The sequence below is a fragment of the Ammospiza caudacuta genome, chromosome 3, assembly GCF_027887145.1.
Source record: "Ammospiza caudacuta isolate bAmmCau1 chromosome 3, bAmmCau1.pri, whole genome shotgun sequence".
In the NCBI taxonomy this organism is placed as follows: Eukaryota; Metazoa; Chordata; class Aves; order Passeriformes; family Passerellidae; genus Ammospiza; species Ammospiza caudacuta.
Window position 1 is genome coordinate 52,589,730 of NC_080595.1, and position 19,382 is coordinate 52,609,111.

Below are 19,382 nucleotides of genomic sequence, written 5' to 3' on the forward strand. Positions count from 1 at the left end.
ATCCACACCCCACACACTGCTGTGTCTCTCATTAGAAAAAACTTGCACAAGATTTAAAACAGCACATGTTGGCATGCAGCAAACTTGTTCTGTACTTGTGCATTGACATGTTCTGAAACTTTCTGCTTTCCCAGTAACACCATCCTGGGCCAGATTGCTCTTCCTGGCTAAGCAGTGAATTCCTCCTGATGCTGCTCCCTCAGAGTACAGCTCCTTGCTAATCTCCTCCAGCTGCCTCCCATCACTGAGATGATGCTTCCTCCTCTCACAACCCTAATTCTTAAAGGTGAACATAAGTGCTATAAACACATTAGTGCTTCAGTACAGCCGAGTTTTTAATTGTTCAGCTGTTCTCTACCTTGCACTGCAGACTGGAAGCTTCTAAAATGCAGCATAATATGCTAAAAAATAGAAGTGTAACTCTCTCACAGTTACCTGATAAATACCTAAATATTACAGAAGTTGGTTTTGGTTGCTTGGCTCTTTTATTTTATTTTTTTAATTAAGGGAAAAAAACCCCTCATGTAAGCAACCTTTTCACAGAATCAAAATGGTTTAGTTTGGAAAGGGACCTTAAAGATCATCTCATTCCAACCCCCCTGCCTTGGGCAGGGACAACTTCCACTACATCAGGCTGCACAAAGCCTCATCAAACCCATACTAGAACATTTCCAGGGATACAGAATCCATTGCTTCTCTGGACAACCTGTTCCAGTGCCTCACCACTCTCACAATGAAGAATTCCTTCCTAATGTCCAATCTAAACTGACCCTCTTACAGATTAAATCCGTTGCCTCTTGTTTTATTCCTCCACGCCTTTGTAAAAAGTCCCTTCCAGCTTTCCTGTAGGTACTGGGAGGCTGCTATAACAATCTCCCTAGAGTGCTCTCTTTTCCAGGGTAAAAGACCTCTGTCTGTCTTAACAGGAGCAGTGCTTCAGTCCTCCCACAATTTTTCTTCAGCATACACAAATAAAAAGTAAATCTAAGGTTATTTAAGATGAAATCTGACTGGATGACTTAATAGTCCTTTTCTACTTTAATTTCAGTGTTGATAGAGCATGGTTAATAAATTTGCTCTCTCTTTAAATACTAGCAAAAACAAAGGATTAGAGGAATAAATAGAAACTTGGTTATTACTGAACATTCTATAAATAAGGCGAGTCAATAAGAATGGCTAAAAATGCTTTTTATTTGGAGTTCAAATAAAAAATGTTATTTCCTCCTATACTCAGCATACAGTTTAACCTGCAATTCAGAATTCAGTTTCAGATTTTTTTTTCCATATCCTCTTTTACTCTAAATACATTTTGAAACAAAATCTACTAATGATTCTACTCAGTAAGATTTTTCTGACTTGCTTCCAAGTGGATTTTGGAAGCCCTAGACATTGACATAAAATTAAATCATGTACCTCCTTGGATGTTTAACTATATAAGCCAGTTTTTAAATCTCAAGATATCTCAGAGCCAGTTTTCTAAAAAAAGGTTTCCCAAAACTCATGTCCATTTAATTAATGCATTCAGCAAACAATTGTTCATATTTTAGTAATCCAGAACCTTTCCTATAAAAAGCATACTAGAAAAACAAATACATTTCCTTTATTGCAGAAATACTTCAAGAGTCTTCAAGACAATGCTTCGGTTTATAGGAAAAAATGCACTGTGCCTTCAACTGCATATTCACTGCAGTTGCAAAATCACCTATATTCACCATCTGCAAAATTACCATTTTCACTTCAAAACAACTTCCTAAAATCTGGAAAAATCTCTCAGGAATTTAGGCAACGAATTACCTCTGCAATTTCAGGTTTAATTCTTTCCTTTCCCTCATTTTGAACAAAGGCAGAATAGTCCAATTTAAATAAATACTAAAACACTGTTAGAAAAGAAGGACCTCTAGGAGATGCAAACTGCCAGTGCATGCTTTTCTTGCTAATGGATCTGTGGCAAAACAAGGCTTACTCAAAAGTACCTACAATGCAGAAGGGTTACCAATATTTCAAAGATATTTTAACTCCATAATCCCTAGGAGCATAAATTATGAGGAATATTTATGATCCAGCTACTTCCAGCAAATCAATATATAGATATGACCTTCAAGCACCATAAATAAGTCCTCTCCTCCACACTTGCTTACAAAAGCATAAATAATGTATTTCATAAAAGCCCAATTGAAGTCTACTCCCCAGCTCGGCAGCTGAAATCTTCCTTTCCCTCCCTGTTTTGCTCACATCAAACAGCAGTTTGTCCTTCTCTCACTACAGCTTCCTCACATCAAGGTGAGTGCTTAAGCCACCTGCACTCCAGCAGGTCAAGAATTCATTTAGTGCTTCTCAGTCCTAGGCTGAGATGAGCAACAAGCACTGCAATTTTCAAGTCTGGTGGCTCCAAGAAAATTCTGGAGCAAGACTGATTATCTAAAATGATGATATTTGGGAAGACTATTTCTCCTTTTAGCAAGGTTATGGTCTCACACCATTTTCAGTGTTCAAGATTGATTAGTAGAGCCAGTGAAAGAACAAGCCATAAAAGTAAAATAAGGCTACCTAAGACAAGCTGCCTTAGCACTCAAATATCAGAAATCCACAGGCACAGGCACATGAAGCAAAAACAGCAGTTTGAATGTCCACGTTTCACATCAGTAATGAAAACTTCTGTGGTCCTTTTGTGACAGTCTAGCTGACCTGAGCAAGGATAATGTTTCTCCATCAACACTCTATTTTAATTGCTATGGTAATCCATATTGACACAACATTCTGCATTCAGCAACCAGATTGACTTATCTAGGAATGGATCTAGCAGTAGCAGGGATTAGCTGCAGTATACCCCTTTAAGAAAAGGGCTTTACAGGAATCAAAGTATCCTCCTTAGAGAAGATCAGTCAAGCTGCAGTGAGACCAACAGTGACAAGGAGGACCCATCTGAGGCATGACTGGACTGCCCCCATTAGCAAAGAGCCATGCAGGTGCACCATTTTTCCATTTCTGTCCAGTAATTGATTCATTCAATGCATCTGATGGTCAAACAGAAAAATGAATAATGTTACTTTACTTTAAATGCACATGAATCCCCATTCCCTTAAAAAAAAATTCCAGGGCATCAGGCAGGTCCCCAGGCTTATGTCACCAGAAGAGACTGCTGAAGACCCAACAGAGCAGTCAGATGTCAGACTGTTCCACAGACTCTGGACCCTCTTTGCTGCCCAGCTCTTCATGACAGCCTTACAATGTGAAACAGTCTTTCTAAAAAGCATCAGATCTAAAAGTTCATACTGAATGGACTGTGTGACAGAGGACAGCAGACCATCTATCACCTGCAGCTGAAGCTACACAGCACTAGCTGTGAACAAAAAGCACGATATTATGATTTTGTGGTACAAGTCTTACAGGGAGTCAGAACGTTATCAAGTGGTTCTAGGTCAAAAATTTACAAAGAAGTCAAAAAGATTTATAGATGCTAATCACAAACCCTTATATGCAGAAATTGGTAGACGACCTAGCCCTCAAGTTTGTTCAAGACATTACTTACTGCTTCACAAAGTTCTTCACTGTTATTGCCTAAAATATTAACCTAATTACCACAAAAACATGTGTTTTTAAGGATGGAGAGGAGAAATAAAAGAGATTTAAAAAACACCAAAAAAAAAATAACCACAAAGCCACAACAGAAGCAAACAAAAACTATCTGTATCCTCAAAAATTAAGACATACAACTTTCTGGGCAGTCAGTTTTATCAGACCATGACATCATATCAGTTGCAAAATTGTCAAGATAAACACACACATTATGAGAAATACCTCAGCCTTTGTCTGTTTTATTAAGAATTCATTGTGTAGAGTAATATCCATTACATGAGGGCAGTGTTCCCTCTCTAAGCACTTGAGGCAGGAAAAGACAGCAGAGTAGGTACAATACCCTGACCACAGGATGCAGAGGCACTGGATTTAAGCCTCAAACAAGGCTTTTATCATACCTGCACCAAAGTGATATTAAATCTGGCTGTTTGAGTTAAGAGTTTTTAAAAAGGGTTAAGTGTAATCCTCATGGATCAAGACTGGCAAGACAAACTTTCCTGTATCAGGCCCACTGCCCAGATCACAGTCTAAGATTTAGGTTTGAAGGATGAGATCTTCTGGACCTATGATGGCTATGTACAAATCCCCAACTAGTATATGTTGACAATCTACTAACAAAAAATGAATGCTGTCATTTTCAAACACTTCTTTCCACAGAGGTGTCCAAAGAAGATCACTAGACTAGATTAAACTCTAGTGTATGAATCTCCAAAGTTCATACACACCATTAACTGTTCTAAGAAACAGAAGCCCCGATTACCTGTAGTTTTTGTTCATCCTCCACACCTTGCAGCCCTGACAGACGGTCCTCAGCCTCATTCAGCCACTTCATTAGACTATCATGTTCCTTCTTATACTGGGAAAACACTGGAGAGAGCTCCACCGCCTGCCTCCTTTGAAATGACCTGCACTCCTACAATCCAGTGTATTGGAAAATATGGCGTAAAAAGAAGGAAGTAGTCAACAGAATAGGTCTTATTTATTTGAAAAACAAAAATACTTGAGGGACTTATTTGAAGGAGCAAATTCCAAAATATGCAATACTACTAATTTATTTTTGTAATAGCTATATTTTCTTTATCTGCATAGACATGTAATCAAAGACTGCCTGATGGTCTTGCCCTGCACCTTTGAACTACACCTCAGTTTCTCAACTCTAGCATGATTCAAACAGGTGAGCTAATGGTCTTGCCCTGCACCTTTGAACTACACCTCAGCTCCTCAACTCTAGCAGATTCAAACAGGTGAGCTAAAAGGAGCATCTTTGTTCTAGACAAAGCAATTTTTAACACAGCATGTGTATGCAAGCACCACAACATGCTGCAGTCACTGCTAATACCCTCTTATAGGAAGGAAGAGGAATGTGGAAGCAGGCTCAATCACACAAAGGGCTCATGCTGAGGGGTTGGTATGTTTGTGTACATGTGTATCCATAGTCACTCTTCACATCTAGTGGTGGGGATAAACCTCTGTTCAAGGGCCAGCAAAGACAGGTGAAGCAAATGCCCAACTTGATGCACCCACCTATTTGGGTCAATACATAGGGTGCCCCTCTGTGAAGCTGTGAAAGGGACTTTAAAAATCAAAACCATTCCCCCAAAACCTAAAAATGGGAAAATTCATATTTTGGAATTGCAAAGATTCAGAGAGTCAAATTGTGTGCACATACATTTAACTCTTCCCCAGAGAATCACATACACTGAAAAAGTCATAAGTTATAAATATGGATTACAGGTTGCAAGTGGGATACCGAAGGGAAAATTGATAAATGAGCTGTAGTAGCTACCATAACTGTACCTGCAAACTGTTGTACTTTTTCTGCAGAAGCAACAACTGTAGGCGGATCTTCTCTCTCCTATGGTCCTCCATAGGCTGCTGGAGCAACTGCCCTCCTCTCTGTAAAACTTCTTCAATCTGAGCTCTTTCTTGATCCAGCTAAAATTACACAAATCTCTATTATCTAGAGAAATTAATTTTAGAAACATTAGCTGCTCAGATAGTAACAGCAATTGTACCAAACTTTTGTCTTATAATCCAAATGGGAGCCAAACAAATTCAAGCAGATATTCTCCTCAACAACTACCAAATCATAAAATTCAACTTCCCATAAACTTTATAAAGAGATGTACTGAAAGAAATTTAATGAGCCAGCAGTATGCATTCACATCAATCAGGTATTATGATTTCAGCACCATTTCTATTCTAGATATTCCTTGACAATAATAAGCAAGCTCAGAGCAGAACAGTACAAAATTAAAAATTCAATAAATACAAAAATTAAAAATTCAATAAATATAAAAACAGTATAAAAGGAAGGCTACATTCTATAACCATAGGCCCTTCTATAGAAATAGTTTAAAATTTGTGTTCTGTAATGTACATGGCATTTTCCACAGACTTATATCCAGCTTTTCAGCTCAGTTTATAGTATTGGAGCTGCTTAAAAGGAAGGCAGATAGAGTGGACTGACAGGAATTTACCCGATTTTGCAGGCAACGAGGCCATAGTGGACAAGATGCTAACAAAACCACGGCAATTTTATATGGGTGAATAGCAGAGTCTAGATAAGAATCTAGAAGATAAATTTTGTTCAAAGCTTTTATTTGGACTTTCCAAGATAGAGCCACATTACAAGACTCTTACTTGCACCTTACCTCAAGCATCCTCTGAGCTGGCCTATGCACTGTGATTCATTTTATCATACCAGTTTAAATTTGAACCTCATTCAAACATCATTCAAATGCAGGAGGGATTTCTCACAAAGAGCTACTTTGAGTAGCAGATAGAAGGTAGATAAACAAAAATCACAGTTCACTACTTGTATTCTACAAAATTGTGATGAAAATACCAACTCAAGTATGATTAGTTACACTCAGCCCAGCAGCCAAGATGCAATAGCTATGGGAAAAGTATTGGAAAATTGTGCAGGGTATCCAACAACCTAATAGTTCCCTTCCTTTTCTATCCTTAACTTAAAGACATTTCATCAGAATTCTCCCTCAAAGCCTGGAGCAATTCAACAGAGGGACAAAACAGAAAGTTATTTATTTAATTATTCATTTGTTTCATTGCTCACAAACCTTTTCATCTTCCCCACTCAACTCCAGATGCTTTTCCACAACTTTTAACATATTCTGTATGTCACTCTCAAATTTGTCCAGGTCTAGAAAAGCCACTCTAGCTTCACGGGGCTCTGACATGACAGGAAGTCGTTCTTGTCCAACAAGCATCTGCAAAGCAAAATAAAACCTTGGTCAAGCTGAACATTTAGTCTGAGCTGTCCCATACAATTCCCCATGAACACATATATCAGTCCGCAGGACCATTAGATATCAGTATAAATCAAAAATTTAGGAGTTATATGATCTGAGAGATAGCTTGAACACACTTGGTAGTTATCACCAAGTTTCTACATTGAAACTTCAATTTGAGTATTTTATTCTCAAAATAAATGAATCGTCTCCAGTCACATTAGCTTATGCTGTTGTTTTGTAGCTCACAAATATGCAGTGCAATATATAAAATTTTCTGAACAGTTGTTCAGAAACTGTTGAAACACAAGTCATCACCTGCTACTCAGATTAAAAAAAAGCAGCTGGTCTAAAAACCAGTCTATTTTTCACATATAAATACCCACACTTAAAAGAGAACTCAAAAGCAGGAGAGCGCTGCTCTAATAAACAATGACCTATCCGCTGCAGCCAGTTGCCATCTTCTTGGCACAGATTCCCCAATCAAGTTCTGGGGCTCATTCATCCTCACCTTGGCACTTTTGATGTGCTGAGAGACCTTCTCAAAATTACGGTTGAGCTCTGCCAGTTTGGGCTCAACAAGCTCCCGGCAGGACACACCCCGACCGTTCATTAAGATGACAGCCTGGTCACGGACATTATCCACTCGGAGGCTGACGTCATCTAGTTCAGACGTCAAACGCTAGAAAGTGAAAGAATGAAAATGGTCATCTCCTAGGCAAGGACAGAGACATCTGAAAATAAACAAATCTGACATCATTCAAATCCATGAGTTGACAGATGACACAACATTTCCTACCTTCACAGTTTCCTCCTTTTGGCTGGCTGACTTCTTCTCAATTTCATCCAGTAAGGCTTCAGCCTGATACAACCAAGTACTTATGTGGGCAACATTTTCGTCAAAAATTTCCAGCTGGCCCTGGTGATTCTGGAAAAAGATTAAAAAAATGTATGAATATGAGAAACTTCTAAAAATCCGACAAAAAAATCCGAACAACAACAACAAAAAAACGCAGAAACTCAAAAAACCATCAAATAAATCAACACTGCCAAAATCTTATGAGTAGAAAGGAGATTGATAAAATAGTGTTTTGGACATATTTGGAATGAAACACTGAAAATTAAATCATACCTTTCATCTTCACTAGTATTTACAAAAATTCAATTTTCATTCTAGACCCTTTGATAATATAATTTCTAATTCACAGAAAGATAAATAGAAGTAGCTGAGGTAGTTTGTACAATTAAAGATAGACAATGTATAACAACAACCAAAAACTCCACAACTTTTTCCATCAGCGCTAGCAGGTGCAACAGTATCCACTGTGTGTGGTTATTCAGGTTTTTTAATTGGAAGGGATTATGCCAAACTTACAAATTAATCAAGTGTTGATATTTCACTGATTGCATAAAAATATTCCTTCCTCTTAAGAAAAGTAACAAAATTGTAGACATGTTAATTAGGTCTGCGTTCACATGCAGTCAGAAATTGTCACATTAGGCGCCTCAGACAGATGTAACATTATTTTGTGTATCAGATTCAGAGAAGTAACAACCTGTTTAAGTCTTTCACCAAAACAAAAAGGTAGACAAGATTTGCTTTTTCAGAATAACAAAACAAAGGGAGGAGAGAAAAGAGAGAAGGCCTATGGTTGTGCTTTGTAAGGTTAAATTGTTCTTTTGCTACATGGAGCTATAAATTTCTTGATGTTGAAATAGAGAGCACAGACAATACTTGTCACCAGATGTAAAAATAATCTAGAAGTATTTAGTTATGGATCATCCTTACAGCATTTACACATAAAGGTAAACTACCTGACTATTCCTAACATGGAATTGGATTACAAAATTACCACTATCACCTGCAACAGGAACTGGACAGCAGGCACAGGGCTCACCATCCATTCATACACTAAAGTTTCCACAACTCCCACCTTCTGAAGTCACTGATACGGGATGATTGGCATAACTAGCTAAACAACACCAAAATATCTTATTTATATAAAAGCCTCAGTCTGATACTAGTTCAGTTGTAGACTGTTTCATGTCCATTTAGCTTAATTAGCAGCTTTAGGTGTATAATATGCTTGGCCTTTTATTTGATCAGTCAAATAGATGTTGTTGCCATACTTGAACACTTGCAGTTATGGTCTGTCCAAAAGAGCAATAGACTGACAGAGCCACAAGTGCCTTGCTGAACACCATTACAAAGTTATCTATTGTCCATTAAATAGCCATCATTCAGGTCTCAAGGAAATTTATCAACACAAACCACTGTCCATGTTGAAGCTGGCACAGAGGCTGAATATTCAGGCTGAATAAAGAGCAGGACATGCAGCAGCTCAGTTTCCAACTTCCTCATGACTTACCTCTCCGTCTACAGCATAAAGAGATATCCGTTCCACATTCTTTAAATGCATAAGGCATCATGGAAGCTTCACTTTACAGTAAAGTGAGACAATTGACAACTCCAACTGCTGCAAAGAGGTGCAAAGAGAGCTACCCTGAATATTTTTCATGCATGCAACTTACCAACAAGGTGTCACACCAGTCCTCAGTCCACGTTCGAACTCTGCTCCAGCCAGCATTAAGGACACACAGCTTCTCCTCCAGGACAGCCTCACTCCCTTCCACCAGAGACTGGAGTGCAGTGCAACTTTCTGTGATGCTCTTCAGATCAGCCTTCCTCCTCTCTAGCTCTCTCAGCACATTCTGAAACAAGTTCATCCATTAAAACTGCACTGGTCCCAAACACAAAGGAGGCAGATTTTTACCTCCACAGGAAACAAATATATTGTAGGTGATCTTCATTTGTGGAAAGAATTACATCAACTGTAATTGTCTTCTGTTTTCTCTGTAGGTAGCGATCTCATTTTTTAAGAGAGAGTGAGAGCACAATGCATGTAAGTGTCCTGAACAACTTAGGGACTCTTTTGTCTGTTATCTTAGATCATGTTCACTGTTTCTTTTCATTATGTAAGTAAAGCAAATGCATCACACTACATTGCAAGTCCATTTTTAAAAGGCTTTTTTCTGCATTGTAAAGCACAAAACACAAATTTCAAGAGACACTCTGGATCCTCTGTATCTTTTCCTATTAAAGTACTTTTACAGTTGGCAATAATGAGAAGCATGGTAGGCCGATGCTAAATATTTTTTTGGGAACCATCACAACTCATTACTGCAGATGTTCAATTCAGTGGCTACATTTTACAGAATCCCTATTGTTATATTATCTATATAGATATATGTAAATATATGTATTTTTAGTTCTACCCTTTTTCCCAAGTCATCTCTGCTTTTAAATATTTTTTAATCTAAAAACCCCACCTTTTTTTGAAAGTATGCATACTGACATGCAAATAAGCAATATGTCATCTCTTAAATATCAGGACACAGTTTCCATGTGGAAAACAGACCTTTTGCCATATAAGATCACCAATTATTATCGATGGTATCTGCCTGCTTAGAAAGTTCTTTGATGCCAGTGTACAGTGTGGTGAAGAATGCACTTAATCACAGCTAGTGTCTGGAGCTCCTTGAACATACTATCTATTAAGTAACTTATTACTTTATCATAACTTATTATCTTAGAATCAAATACTCAAGTTACTACATTTTAAAATTGCCTCTAGAAAACTTGAAAACAGAAAGGACAACTTTGTATGTAACATATAGGACTTGTCCTCCTGCTGGTGCAGCATAAGAGTCTTTATTTGCATGGGTTATAAATGTTAGGGACACTTCCAATAAGGATTCACAAGTTTGTTTGGAGAGAAATCTTGGGGATACTGCCACAGCAAAATCCTAGCACTAACAATTGCTAGTCCTGATTGAAATGACTGAGAACAGGTTACATTAGACAAGTTTGCAATTTGGTGAGTTTTCAAGTTTTAAGACTGCAGATAGACCCACTCCAGAAGTAAAAGGTGACAGAAAACAAAAACTGGAAAGGTCAGTACTGCTGAATTGTATCAACTGACACTTGCTGCTAACTCCTAGTAATATCCAAATTTCTACAGTGGGAGAAAATACAATTACTCTGAAGAAAGTAACATATTTGCCTGTTTCAATTAAAAGCTAACTTGTAGGTGAAAGAAAATAAGGAATTACAGTGGTTTCTTATTTTGCAAAGTCAAAATTTTGAAGACAAAGCTGTTTCAATGAAAAGTTACAAACTCAATTTTTCATTGAATGCACTTTTCATTCAATGCAATTTCAGTTGGTTCTACTAGCAAAATATTTGATCCAGTCCACAATTATATTTGCTGATAATTTTAAGAATATTATAATTTTGAAATGTGTAAGAGATACAGTAACTCCTAAATACCCATTAGTACCAAATATGTAGAAGTATCTTAAATATTTCACTGGCATTTAAGGTTGATACAAAATGCCTGAGATGAAACAGATCAGACTCAGTAGGGTACTCTACATGAACTACTGATTCTACTAAAATTTCAGGATGTGGGAGATTTAAGAACAAGTTACAGGTATTTCAATTCACAGCCACTTTTACATAGTATTGCCATAATGTCAGAAATTTTTTCTACCATTATTTAGTAAGCATGCTTACTTTGGCCCAGGCAATTTCTGAATCTAGGTCAGAAAGCAAGCTCTCTGAGGTGGACTTCTGCACGAGGTCAGCTTCAGTGGTAGCCAGCCACTCTGACAGAGAGGCAGACTCCTTCCTCATTTTGCGTGCCAGCTGAGTTGCTCTTTCCAGGTCTTGTTTTCCTTCTGTCACCTACAAAAAAAAAAAAAAATAGAAAAGAAAATTAGATTTTAAAAGATAGCAAACGCAAAAGTGCTAGCCAGCTAAAATATCCACCTAAATATATAAAATCCTTGCATCTTAAAAACTGTCTTGCTTTAAGGAAGGACCCTAAAAGGAAAGATCATAAGCATCTGTATCTTACTATATGACAGGGAATATATAAAAATAATTTTAAATTGAGATACACCTAAAGGAGATAAAGAAACCTGCATACCAATTTATTTATAGCTAGCAATCACCAAACTGATGTTTATCACTTTATTTTGGTCCTTTAGCTGAAAATCAAAGGAATGTAGAGTCTAGTCACTCACATAGGTAAAATTAAATTCCTCCAAGTAATTTGTAAGGGCTGCCAGCAGAAAATTGTAAAGAAAAATTTCACTGAAAATCTAGTCTACCCTTAAAAACATATCAGTAAAATAAATATGAAATTTGATGTTTGTCACAGTAAAATAATTTGTATTTCACACCAGTTACACAACTAGTCTGGTGAGATTTTAACACAGACTTGAGAAGAATTCCAAGCATCATAGTCAGAATCAATTGACATTTCACAATATTGTGCTCTGTTCTCTGCTCAGAAATAAAAATCATAACATTATACTGCAAGTAACTCTGCCTTTCTACCTTTTCTTAATTTCTTATCTACATGCCTTCTAGAATCCACAGCTTCCTGGATATTCTCAAATTCACAACTGCAAAATTTCCTAGAACCCATTCTGAGATATTACAAGACAGATCATTTACCCCCATCTTAATTCATGGAGCACTGAACAAACACAAATCCACTTGGGATTCCACCTTAATTTAGGTAGAGTCCTACCTGCCCAGTAAGGGTTTAACCATTTTTAAACACTTCTCTTGGATAAGTAAATATTCAACTAATAAGAAAATTATGCAATATTTAATGCAGTTCATGGGAAATACAGGTTTGCCTGCATTTTCTGTTTCACACTGACAGCAACCATTTAGATGGACTACAATTCAAAGCCATCATGACACCCAAAAAACCTGAGGTTGACTTACATTTCTCACGTGATAATCTGACCATAAATTATCTTAAAGGACTTTAATGAATGGTAGGTCAGATTTTCCAGGGCAAGCAAAACTCTGTGAACCTTTCTTTCTTCAAGGCTACCTCTCCTCCAGGGAGGTATGTGCAATGTTTAATCTCTCAAATGATTGCTCCTGGATGCAGCAACTAACCTACATATTATCAGCTTTAGAATCAAACTTGAAAAACCATCTAACAGCAGAGAAATGACATGCAGACAAATATTCATACATTTATTTATTTTTCTTACCTGTGCTCCCAAGTCATTGTAAAGAAATTTCAGTGCTGTCAGTTGTTCATCCATCCCTTTAGGATTATCAGTCTGCTGCTTCTGTACAATTTGCCTTCCTGTCTTGATGACAGTTTCAACTTCCAATTTCACCTCACTGAGGGTCTTATAGAGTTTCTAAAAGCACAAACATGTATATTGGTGATCAATTTGTAGTGCAGGTTTTCTGACTCTGATTCCTTTGAGGACCTTAACTTCAAATCGCATTTAAATTCTGATTTCTGAATTAATAGCAATATCTGACAAGAAGATTCCAAACTCCTGATGATATTTTATTCTGATAAATATCCTGATAACATATTCTAGTTTTTATTTTCAAAAATTAATAAGATCAATAATTTAACAATGTTTACTCCAAGGCTAATATTGTGATCTGTACTTCATCTTAGTATTTTGTTTTGATCAAATACTAATGACTGTGATGCTTCTCCAGAACATAAGGATGAACCAGGGAAGGGAGTTCATAAAAACTCAGCTGTTCCACCATATCTATGATCAACAGCCCACTGCTTTTATGTCCTACAAGAATATGAGGTTTCTAGTTATCAAGTGCTCTCTTAGCACTTTTCAATGAGCTGCAATAGTTCCATGATGACTTTAAGCAAAATTTCCTCAGAAGAGAGTTTAAGCAACAAGAACTAGAAGAAAAAGAAGCACCCCCTAGGATGAGTCATGAACACTGGATACGTACCATGCACTTCTCCAAGTGAGCTTGGATTACATCTGGGTCAGTATCCTTCACATCCAAGACATGAAGTTCTGCTTTTACACCATCCAACACCCGCTTGCAATCTAACATGCGCTGCTCAAAATTGGCTGGTTTCTGGAAAAGCTGATACTTTGTACATACTTCACGGAGCTTTCTCTGTTTTAATGAATATTACATTGAAAGATGGTTTTAAATTAGTACCTGCACTTCAAAAAGCAACCTTTAAAGCATCTCACACCACAGATTATAACCCATCATGCCACCACAAATCCATATTTACGGAATTTTGCCTTGGCAAATAAAGGTGCCACCTATTCCTATTCTCTACCTGAGGTGCAAGAGAGATCTCTTTCTGTATCATACACTAAAAATATCCATTCTACTCATATACCGAGACTTGCTGACTTTCTGCACTTATCCCATGACACTTGTGAAATTTAAGCTGCCTTGTTCAATTCATCTAGGGCTGTTCGTATCCTTATGAAAGCACATACTATTTTCTTCTGAGGTTCATCTGACTGCACCAAACAATTTCCAGGCTGACATGGCAGGGTGTAAGGGTGACTCACGTCTTTACCTGCAAAGCATCCAGCTGAGTTCCACCACGGGGAGACCTGCATTCAGGAGAAGCAGGAGGGAAAGAGCGAGCACTTTTCTTCAGCTCCTCTAAGGTGGATTCATGAGCTGCAATCTCAGCTTGAATTTTCTGCCATATCACAGAACCAGGAAAGAAACACATTACAAAATTGCTTGCAGAGAGAGGAAGGGGAACTTTCTTACCACCCACCAGAAGTAAATCTACTCTGTAAAACTTAAACATCCCCAGGTTTATTTTAAGTATTCTGCCTTTGGTGAAAGATTGCTAGCAAAATTGAAAACTGCTGTTATTCAATACAACCTTAAAAAAAATAAAACCTTCCAGATTACAGAAGATAACACCTAATGCATCAACACAGGACTGAAATTTATTACTAAGTCTAGACTGAGCACAATCATCAAATATTTCCAAAAGTTTTGTAGTGAAGGGCTATACAGAAATACCTGGGCCTCCTGGGGCACCTGAAAGGCATCTATCCTGTCAGTCAGGTAAGATGTCAGCTGTCTATCCAAATCTCCTAAACTTTCCTGCAAGACCTGCAGCATGTGGTCGGTTTCTCGCATGGTCTGAAGCTGTTGTTCCAGGGCAATCTGTCGGCTCACCGCCTGAGCAGGACAGAAAGATGAGACAAAATGCAGCAGTAATTCAACACAAATCACAGAAGACTTCCTCAAAACAAGGAGGAGAGACCAGAAAAGATCCTACACCTGAAGGACTGGCTAAAAAGCATCCTAGAAAGCAGCAATTTTTGAAGTTTGCTGTGGCTTCTGAACCAGCAACTGACAAGCAGTGGAACAGAAGGAGAGTTCTGCTGCTAGATACATATGAGAAGCAAAAGCACACCTCTCCTACTACCTCGGTAAGAAAGCATTCTGTTAAAACCACACCAGTTTCAAAAACTAGCTGTTCAATGGGAAACAGGAACTTTGCAATAGACCACAGATCACTGTTGTTTGATATTCACACTGTTAATATTCACATTTCCTTTCAAAACAATAAACTCATTTGGTTATACTGTCAAAACAGAAGTCCACAGTTTTTTCCCTTTATTGCTTCTTCCTTTAACAGCATCTGAAATGTCACTACCAGCACAGAAACACAAATTCCCCACTACCAGCACATGCATGCACAGACCCGTGCATGTGCACACACACAGATGTGGAGAGCTGTCAAAAGCCCAGTGTGCCAGCGCTGCAGCTGCCAAAGCAAACAGGTTTTTATATGCCAAACCTGTTGTAACAGGAAAAACAGCAGTCAATGCTAACTTAAATGCCAGCACATAGCCCCCAGCTGAGGGCACTGCATTCATGTTGCTCATTGTAATGAGGATGAACTGAAATTCCCTCTATGATTATATTTTTTCATCAGTGACAGAAAACTCCCATCCTACAATTTGGCAGGGGCCTGTATTACCAGGATACAGAACACAAATTACAAACCTGTGCTACCTGAAATACAGCTAGTCTTCCTCTACTTATTAAATCTATAAAAGACTAGGACTGAAGTAGGGAGAAGAGGAAGAGGACAACCTAATGGATGAGTAATGAAAAGAATGTTTTCCTCCTGTTCCTTGTTTCAGCATGACTTCTTCCTAGCTATTTCTAAGAGCGGAAATGTCACTTACACTCCTTTTTTACACTCCTTTTCACACTCTCTTTTACAGTTAGCGAGAAAATCACCAGTATTGATGGCAGTAGCAAGGCGATATTAAGTTGTTAATATTGACCTGTTCCTTGATTTTGGAATTGCCTTTTTGTCAAAATTATCTAAAAAATACCAGGGCATCCCTGCAGTGCAAGCTTGCAAAACAAACTTCACTCATGTAACAAAAAATAGAAAGGCATCTTGCTCTTTGGATATTTTTACAAATTAAAAGCAGCTGACAACAATGATGCTATTTATTCTTTTCCTGTATTGCAGTCTGGTATCTTTGAATTCAGCTAAAAAGAATCATTTCAGACTTGAGCTGAAAAATCCAGCCTACTTCAACCTTCACCCCAAGTTCTTACCAAGTGACTCAACTCCTCATAGCGGGCATTGAAAGCTTCCAGTTTTTCACTGATGATGTCATCAAGAATCCCTCCATCAATCAACGTCTGCCCAAGTTCCCGAATCTGGGTTCGGTTATCAGCTGGGTGACGCAGGACTGATTCCAGGGACTAATTAGAAAGAGTTTTAAAGGTCAAGACACTGAATATTACTGCATTTTCAGAGCTGGAAATCTGGTTGTATACACAAGTTTAACACTTCAACTGTCTTGAGAGTGCTCTATCAGCATAAATCAGTAATGGCTTAATTCATAATGGCACAAAGGTGATTTTACTTTTGATTATCAAACTTCACAGCATTTTTTGTCTACTTTCATAATTTCAGACCACCAAAGTCCTGGAAGGAATTAACCAATTTACACAGGCCAGGAGAGAGGATACAATTTTATCACAGTACTAAGTATGGCACTACCACATACAGTAAAAGTCCACTTTTGGTGGAGAATCTTACAAATCTCCATTTTCAATTCAGATTAATATGTTAATTTAATGTGAAGAATCAGAATATCCAGCACTTTTCAGTATGCTACTGAAGTGCAGAATTTTTTTTTAAACAGAGCTATCTGTAAAATTACTCATCTGATAGAATCATTCTAATACCTCAAGAGCATCATTGACAGCATCCAATTTATCAGGCAGATTTCCTGTCATTTGCACTCTTTCTTCCAGATTGTTTAGCCAAGCTGTTTCTAAATCAAGATACTGGAGCAGCTCAATCCAACAGGACCACACTTCCTAGAAGCAACAGAAAATAAAAGAATTAGCCTAGAATTCCAGGCATACCTCATATACCCTATGAACAACTTAAAGACATGTGTCTGAGAAATCACCTAAAAGAGACAATTAGAAAACATTGAGAAACATGTCACAGTACAGTATGTTCTAGACAGAAAACACGCAGCTTTATCAGGAAGATACAGAGAAAGGAGTATAGCAGTCACTAACTAAATTTGTGTTAAAACTATCACTGACAAAGTTTTATGTAACTATGCAAGAATGTAACAAAATGCATCCAATCCTCTTTGAAAGACAGGACACTCACACTCTACCCCAGACCATAATCTCTTGTCCTAATTATTACTGGATTTCAACCTTTAATTTTTGGTAAATTCCTTTTTGACTTTTTGGAAGACACGTGGATCAGTAACAGGTCACTGAGACAAGTTTACTTATTTGCAGAAGCACCAAATACAATTATAAAAACAAATCTAGATGGTGTCCTCATGGATTCCAAATACATCATTTCAAAGGAAAGTAATCTTGGAAAGGAGTAAAATGCATTTATGCTGAAGCTACCGTACTCAAACATTATCAATGTCCTTCTCCACTCCCTTCTTGTGCCACCTGCCTTCATTTTACAGAATCACAGAATCACTTAAGTTGGAAAAGATCTGAGAGATCATCCAATTCCAATCTGTGACTAAACACCACCTTGTCAACAAGACCATGGCATTAAATGCCACATCCATTCTTGCCTTAAACACCTTCAGGGACAGTGACTCCACCACCTCTCTGGGCAGCCCATTCCAATGTTTAATCATTCTTTCTGTGAAGAATGAATCTTCCCAATGCCCAACACAAACCTCATCGGGAACACCTTGAAGCCATTTCTTCTCATTCTGTCACTGGCCTCAGAGAAGAGGCCAAACCTCTTCTTCTGGCTACACTCTCCTTTCAAGTAGTTGTAGAGAGCAATAAGGTCACCCCTCAGCCTCCTTTTCTCCACACTAAACACCCCCAGCTCCCTCAGGAGTTCCTCATAGCATTTGTACTCCAGACCTTCTAACCTGCTTTGCTGCCCTTCTCAGCACCCCAATGTCCCCCTTTTAGCGAGAGGCCCAGAACTGGACAATGCACTCAAGGTGTGCCCCACCAGCACCAAGTACATACAAAGGGACAATCACTTCCCCAGTCCTTCTGGCCACACTACTTCTAACACAGGCCAAAATGCCATTCTGAGCCACCAGGGCACACTGCTGGCTCACATTCCCTGGGTGTGTATCAGCATCCTTGGGCCCTCTTTTCATTGGACATCTTCCAGCCATTCTTTCCCCAGGCTGTAGCACTACATGGGGTTGTTGCGACCCAAGTGCAGCACCTGGCACTTGGTCTTGTTGAACCTCATACCTTTGGCTTCAGCCCACCAAATCAGCCTGTCCAGATTCCTCTGCAGAGCCTTCCCACCCTCCAGCAGATCAGTACTCCCACCCAGCTTGGCGTCATCCACAAATTTACTAAGGGTAGACTTGATAACCTCATCCAGAACATCAATAGAGGAATTGAACAGATATTTCTAAGCAGAGAGCTATCATTCTTGCCTCCAAAGTGTGGCATTTCCCCCGGATCCGGTTGCACAGTAGCTGGTAGTTCTCCAGCACAACATTCAACTCAGTTGCCAGGTCCTGACCACTGGACGGCACTTTGGTGGCCAACATCTTGATGTTATCCTTGAGAATCTTCACCCTCACCTCCTTCTGCAACACATCCTCCTTCGCTCTCTGTCAAAAATCATGTTACACTATCAACCTTCAATTGCCTCACACTCAGCTACTCACCACTCAAATCACAGATAAGCAGTTTCACATTGGAGGTCTTGCTGCCAATGTATTTCTTGGGCCTGGACATAACAAAATACAGCACTAACTTGCATGGAATTCAGGTCATGTTAGCAAGTGGTGAAAGATCCTGTTTCATTAAGTATACAGATATATTTACCATTCATGGTTTGTTCATTAAAAAAACCCATTACTCAAGGCAAAAAAAAAAAAAAAAATCAAGTTCATTGCTATTTCTATCATGCAAATACAAAAAACAAATTTACCAGAAAAATAAAATAGACGTTTGCTAAAAAACAAGTATATCAGGAAGAAAAAGGTAGGGTGAATTTACAGAAATTATGTGTCTCAGAGCTCAGTAACTTATCTCCCAAACTTATCCAGGAAAGATGATGTAATTACCCAGGACATGTGCAATTACAAAGCTGGGACCTCCCTCACAGCTGTTGGATAAGGAACAGACAAAAAGGACAGCTAGAAAAATTCCTTCAATCTAACTACGCTCAGAGGAGCCTGGCAACACAT

The 19,382-nt window shown here is 38.3% G+C and overlaps 1 protein-coding gene across 1 annotated transcript in view; it reads right to left on the minus strand.

Moving 5' to 3' along the window:
- UTRN (utrophin) overlaps window positions 1–19,382 on the minus strand; it is a 341,981-nt gene that overhangs the window by 210,561 nt on the left and 112,038 nt on the right. The window contains exons 27-40 of the mRNA XM_058801643.1: window positions 18,621–18,800; window positions 16,903–17,037; window positions 16,264–16,413; window positions 14,698–14,859; window positions 14,234–14,362; window positions 13,639–13,812; window positions 12,909–13,064; window positions 11,404–11,574; window positions 9,360–9,539; window positions 7,627–7,755; window positions 7,339–7,509; window positions 6,657–6,806; window positions 5,374–5,511; window positions 4,337–4,489 (exon numbers count right to left, since the gene is read on the minus strand). Of these exons, the coding sequence (XP_058657626.1) occupies window positions 4,337–4,489; window positions 5,374–5,511; window positions 6,657–6,806; window positions 7,339–7,509; window positions 7,627–7,755; window positions 9,360–9,539; window positions 11,404–11,574; window positions 12,909–13,064; window positions 13,639–13,812; window positions 14,234–14,362; window positions 14,698–14,859; window positions 16,264–16,413; window positions 16,903–17,037; window positions 18,621–18,800 (2,178 nt within the window). The remainder of the gene's footprint in view (window positions 1–4,336; window positions 4,490–5,373; window positions 5,512–6,656; window positions 6,807–7,338; window positions 7,510–7,626; window positions 7,756–9,359; window positions 9,540–11,403; window positions 11,575–12,908; window positions 13,065–13,638; window positions 13,813–14,233; window positions 14,363–14,697; window positions 14,860–16,263; window positions 16,414–16,902; window positions 17,038–18,620; window positions 18,801–19,382) is intronic.